This window comes from Condylostylus longicornis, unplaced genomic scaffold, assembly GCF_029603195.1.
Source record: "Condylostylus longicornis isolate FDR11 unplaced genomic scaffold, ASM2960319v2 ptg000004l, whole genome shotgun sequence".
NCBI classification, from domain to species: Eukaryota; Metazoa; Arthropoda; class Insecta; order Diptera; family Dolichopodidae; genus Condylostylus; species Condylostylus longicornis.
Window position 1 is genome coordinate 10,684,076 of NW_026577973.1, and position 6,538 is coordinate 10,690,613.

Below are 6,538 nucleotides of genomic sequence, written 5' to 3' on the forward strand. Positions count from 1 at the left end.
TTAAAAGCACAGTGTAATTTTAAAGTTTATGTCAAATCGCAGTTTGTTCCATCCGAATAAACATATCCGCAGAAATAAAAATTAAATTAAATTTTTTTTTAAAACGCTCTATTAAACGCACCAAAAAGGATATACTCTAAAAAAAATAACGCCAAAATATTAAAAAAAAAAAAAAACAAAACATATATGATTATATAAAAAAAAATTTCAATTTAAATTGAATTTTTTTTAAAAATAATAAAAAACAAACAAAAAAAAATAGAAAATATGAAATTATTTTACTTACCAATTTGCGTGCTAGTGGTTTTAAGTGGTGTATATGCCGAAGAAAATGTAGTAAATAAAGATGATTTTCAAAATTGTTTAGAAAAGGATTCAATTTCCTGTGTTCAATTAACGGTATGATTACAAAATATTTAAAAAAAAAATTATAAAATAAAATGTAAATTAGAAAAATTAGAAAAATATAAAAGAAAAACGTAAACAAAACAAAAAGGATTAACGTATATTATGAATAAAAAATTCAATTATTCTCAAATGTGAAATGAACATTAAAATATTGAAAAGTACAAATTTCAAGACTATATTGTTATTAATGTGGCCATGATTTAGTCATAATGAAAAATTGTGAATTACAATAATTAATATAAATAGAAGAGTTGTTTAAGTATGGAGCAATAACAATAAAATATTTTCTTAGTAAAAATTTCCTAGACACCCCCGTGACTTGCATCATTAATATAAAATTAAGTGTTGTTAATGGTTTTATAGTGAAAATTTTTTGAATATTGTTGTTGAAGAGTAGTAAATTTTTCTACATTTACGATAACTATTTCCAAGTTTGTAATATTTATGGGAACACCATAAGCTTTTCCACACAAGTACTGTAATTAAGTTCTAAAATTTTAAAATCGCATTCATGTCAGACAAAAAACTCCGGTTCTATTTTATTTTATTTTAATATCTGGTACTTAATTTCTAAATGTTATGCAACAACAATTAGGACTCATATTTTATTCAGTTTAAGACACAATATTGTGAATCATATAAATTAATAAATTACCATCAATTATTTTCACTTTTTAATATAATTTTATTGCAAATGGTAGTTATTGCTTTTAAAAAATTTGTTTACGCCTTAATTTATGCAAATTTCCGAAAAAAAAAATTATTTAAAGAGAGGATTTCAAAAACAATATTTCTACTATGGAATTTTTTGTAATTTTTAATTGTACAATAATTGATGCAATTTTGTATTAAAAAGATTGTAGAAAAAATAGGAGTAAAAAAAAATTTTTAATGCGTATCGCAAAATTTTCAAAAATTTTTCAAAATTTAGTTGCTTTATTCATTTTCAGCATGTTCACCCAAAATTTATGAAACCTTTACTTTGTTTTACAAGTCGTACAAACTGACTTCAAAACTCCCGAATCTATACCTCATAAAAATTATACACGTTATTATGAAAAATTCAAACCACATTAATTAATTTTATAGTCAAATTGTTTACATAATGTACATTTTTATACAAAATTATGTTTTATAATATTTATATTATATATTATATAAGTACATAAAGAGAAGAACAATTTAATTAATATTTTCTTTACAATAATTTCAGATTTTCCGGAAAGCAAAATCATTTTTTGAAAATCCAAAAATAGAATTATTTGGTGGATTATCATTAGATAGGACACCAGAATCCGTACGTCAAGGTAAATCTATACATGACAATGAAATTGAAACAGTGCACACAGTTGAAGGTCGTAATAATGTTATGGAAAATTATTTCTGGGATAAGTTTACAGGATTTTTACAAGAGAGATCATTAAATTTAAATTTTGCTAATGCAGCTCGTTCAATATCAAATTCATTGCCAGATGAAGTTAAATCTGATTTAAAAGAACTAGTTGTTGAAGGACGTTTAAGAAAACGTAAACTAATGAGAAAATTAATGCCAATTTTAATGGCATTAGGTGCTAAATTTGCATTATTGAAATTAGCATCATTATTTGGTATCTTATTCATCGCTAAAAAAGCTTTAATTGTATCAATTTTAGCTTTAGCATTAGCTGTATTTGGTGGTTTAGGATCAGGTCTTGGAGGTTTATCTGGACGTAGTCCGTTAGGAGGTGGTGGCGGTGGATTATTAGGCAGTTTAGGTGGTCTTTTCGGTGGTGGTGCTGCTGCTGCACCAGTTGCAGCTGTTGGTGGTAGTACATATTCAACTGGTGTCGGTGCCGCAATCGGTTCCGGTGGATGGGCATCAAGTGGTAGTGGTTGGGATAATGCCGGAGCATATAGTTCACATAATGCCGCTTATGCTGCATATAAACCATCATCTAGACGTCGCCGATAAGTACAAACAATTTTTGTATTAACAAATTATTTTTTTTTTTAATTATAGATTATTGTATATGTATGTAGAATTATTTTGTTTTTTACAAATTGTTAAGATAGGCGTTTTTATTTTTTTTTTAATTATTTTTTTTACAAAAACGAGAACACTTTTAATTTATTGTTGCCGAAATTTTGTTATGAATTGTAAAAAAAAAAAAACAAACGATTTAATTATTTAATATTTATTTAATAATTTATTTTCTAATTTATGAAAAAAAATAATTAATTTATTAATAACGAATATAGACGAAATATAGGAAACAAAAAATATAAATGAAACTAGTCCACATGTATTTAAAACAAAAATTAACCAGGCATTTATTTTTTCTGTTTTTTCTGTTCTTAATTTTCTTTAAGTTTAATCTTTAATTTTTTTCTTTTAACTATTTGTTCTATTATATTCTATTTCTTTCTTACTCGTCTATTCTTTTCATATTTTATTTCACTAACTTTTTTTCTTACTGTTTTAGAATACGTTACTTCTGTGTTTCCTTCATCTTTCTTTTCAGTTTTATTCATTAACTAGTCTATGTTTTATTTCTTAAATAATTTAGACGATAAAAATTATTTAGTCTTTTATCTTTCTATTTTTTCAATTACTTTATCTTTTTCAAATTTTATAAAATTTCATCTTACTACAATTACAACTATATTACTTTCCCTTTTTTCTTAAATTTCGGAATTAATTATATTTTAATTTATTCTTACTTATTTCTAAATCTTTTCTTTTCTATATCTACTGTTACTAATCAATCTAATTAAGAATCTTCTTTCCAAAACTTACTGTCATAACATTCTAGTTCTTTTGTATTTATTAAATTTACTCTTGTTATCCTCTCAATTTTTTTCTAATAACACTTCTTCTCATTATACTCTCTCAATTTTATTGACTATTTTCGTAAATCTAATTTATACAGTTTCTTTTCTTTTTTCTTTTTATTTCTATATTGTCGTACTTTTTTATTTAATAACTGTTTTTCTCTATTTCTGTTTTGTATATATTTAGTTTTAATATTCTCTTTATTTTTTTAATTTATTTTGTTATGTCGTCTATTTTATTAATATTTTTCAGTTATACTTTGTATTTTTATTTCTTTTCTTCTGTCTTTCAACTTAATTTTTAATATCTTCATTCATCATTTTTGAAAACCTATTATTTTCTAAACTTTTTCTTAATCTATAATTTTAATCTTTATTGTCTTTGATATAGCCGTCTTTTTTTCATAATTTCTTTCTAAAAAATAAATGTCAGATTAAAGGTAATTAAAAAAATATTGTTTCGAAAACTGAATAAAATTATATGAAATATTTTTTAAAAAAAATTTAGAATATCTTTTTATAAAATCATTTTTCTTTTACAAAATAGCATTTAAATATTAAAAAAACTTTCTGGAAATATCGAAAAATGATCAAATAAAATTAATAATTTCTTAAATAATGTGAATTAATTTGCATTTTGTTTTCTTATTTAAAACATTTTTAATAAATTAGGTTTATAATTTATTTTTACAGGCAAAAAGATACCGGGGATTTTCGGAAACCAATATAAATTTTCTATATACTTAAATTGAAATTTAAAATAATCACAAATTTATAAAGAAAACATAATTTTGTAAAACCGATTGTACTGGTATTAAACACTTATTCTAATTGCCAGTACAAATTTCAGACTTGTTGTTAACATAATCACGGTCCGATAAAAGAAGTTTCTAAAGCAGAAACACAAATACGAATAATTAAATAAGCTTCTCTAATTGCGAAAGTGCAGTAAAATGGTATTAATATTATGTAGTGCCTTGTGTTGTTATCTTTTAATTACTGGATGGCCTAGCATCACAGTATTACATTAACCGGCATTATATAAATTTAAGGAATATTGTAAAAAACTTCATTGCTTTTTGTCAAAGCGCATGGAATCAAAAATTCAGTTTTACATTTAGATTTTATTATTCAGAATATCATGGATACTTACATATTTTGAATTCTATATAAAGTGGTCAGCACATTTTCCCGTTATTTCTAGATAATTTCAAAATGGCTATTAAATTCTGAATAAAATATTGTATATTCATTGATAATTGTCTGCAAGAGTTGAAAATTTGAAGCATAAATGTGTAGGTATTGTTTTAAAACTAAATTGTTTTAAAAGATTATTAAAAATCACTTTAATTTAGGGATTACTTTGATTATAAGATTATAAAAAATTACAATAACTGTTATCTACAATTAAAATGCTATATGTCCATAATAATGGTTTTTGAATATTGATCACTAAAATAAATTTAAACTATTTCAAATGGACAGAAATATCAATATTATTAAAATTTCCAATAATTTCAACTTTCTACTGCTGAATTTTTTTTTATAAAAATAACTTAATAATTAATTGTAATTCCTTATTTAATAGTGAAAACGAAATAATAATATAGAAAATTTTGAATGAATAATCAAAACTAAAATTAGGTGTTTACACATACATACTTACAGACGTATCAACATGCTTGTCTATGATTCTCACAATACACATTCTTTCTTTTAAATCATAATAAATAATTCTTTGATTATTATTGTTTATATTTTCGCTAATAAATAATAATTTCAAGAAAGGAAAAGATTATAATTCTTATAGTTATAAATTTCTATTTTTATACACACTTAATAATAGTGTAGACACATGTGTTACTGTGTGGATATTAAGAAATCTATCAAAACTTTCGTAGAAAGTTTTCATTTTTTTTGGATTTGCATTCATTATTATGAAGTGTCTTTTTAAAAATAAATAAAAAAATTTATGATTATGTATTGAAATTTTTTAGATTTGTAAGTCACCGTCATTACAATGCCAAAAAAAAAAGCAAAATTTAAATTTTAAGACAGAAGAAGAAGAAGATGAAGAAGACAAAATTTTAAATTATACACAGAGAAATCAAAATCATTAACAAAAATTATCAACCGTTTTTTTTTTATTTCTTTTCGGAAAGTCCAAAAAAAGAAAAGAAAAATGCTTTCTCAATTGTGACTTAATTTGCATTTCTTTTGAAAATAAAAAAAAAATTTCTTTTACGAATATTTTTCTATAAAAAAACACAAATTTCATTTTTTTGCTGTTTTTTTTTATTCTTTTATTTAAAGCTCAAGGTCTTTTAACAAGCGATCTCTAATTATGCTTTTTTTTCAATTTTTCTTACAAAACGCAAAGCAAATCAAAAAGTTTACCATACACAAAAGGTGTTTAAACTCAATCAAAGCTTAAATGTCTATGTATGTCGGTAGGTATAAATAAAAAACATAACAAAAAAAGAGAAAGAAGTTGAATGCAAAATTAGAAAAATGGAAATAACTGTTTGTTATTAATCTCTCTAAAATTTTAATATCTTCATATTTGATGATAATCTCTTCATCTTCCCATTTTTATTTATTCGTGCACGCATTATTTACAAAAAAAAAAAACAAGTAGAAACGTTTCACTCGACCTTAACCGGTTGTATTATACCCAGCACCCGAACCGAACCATGATAATTTCCTAGTTTCAGGTTTATATGGCAGTTACTGGAACCTGACAAGTCATTTCACAAAAATATCTTAGTTGTAATTGGGAAAATTAGTGCCAAATTCCAAGTTATTCCACAAAACCATCTTAGTTATAATTGGGCAAATTACTTCCAATTTTCCTGTAGATAGACTTATTAATTTTTCAAATTTTTAAAATTAGCTCTAGCTTTATGGCAGCTGTCCGAACTTTTTATTGTAGTTAGTTACAATAGCAGGTGTCCTTGACCGAAAAGAAACAAATACAAAATTTTTGGAAATGTTAATTTTTTTCGTTTTAAAGTTATCGTCCGAGCAGGCGGAGGAGCAGATGAGTGGACATGCATAAATCAACTTAAAATTTTACCCTGAGCGAAAATATATTCACATCTTCATACTATACAAACAACTTCTTTAAGTGTTTGTAAACTCCATTCTATAGTAAAAATAACCTTCACTATAAAGTGTAGGGTGTAAAAACATCTCTATTTGAAAATATTTTCAAATAGAAACGTAGAGACAGATAACTTGAACTTTTACTCTCTTGAAATTGAAATCTTCAAAAAAAATTTTTTTTGGGAAAAATTTAAATAGATTCATAAATCCATAA

At 23.8% G+C, this 6,538-nt stretch overlaps 1 protein-coding gene across 1 annotated transcript; it reads left to right on the top strand.

Annotated features, from left to right (window-relative positions):
• Window positions 1-267: 267 nt before the first annotated feature.
• On the top strand, window positions 268-2,359 carry LOC129613106 (keratin, type II cytoskeletal I). Its single transcript, XM_055527037.1, has 2 exons — window positions 268-399; window positions 1,622-2,359. The coding sequence occupies exons 1-2, from the start codon at window positions 268-270 to the stop codon at window positions 2,357-2,359; spliced, it is 870 nt and encodes a 289-aa protein (XP_055383012.1).
• The last annotated feature ends 4,179 nt before the right edge of the window (window positions 2,360-6,538 follow it).

What these genes read in the sequence shown, in the direction of transcription:
- LOC129613106 (XM_055527037.1), top strand. Translation starts at nt 268, where the DNA reads ATGAAATTATTTTACTTACCAATTTGCGTGCTAGTGGTTTTAAGTGGT. An exon ending in TTTCCTGTGTTCAATTAACG is followed by an intron (nt 400 to 1,621) that starts GTATGATTACAA and finishes CAATAATTTCAG; the next exon opens with ATTTTCCGGAAAGCAAAATC.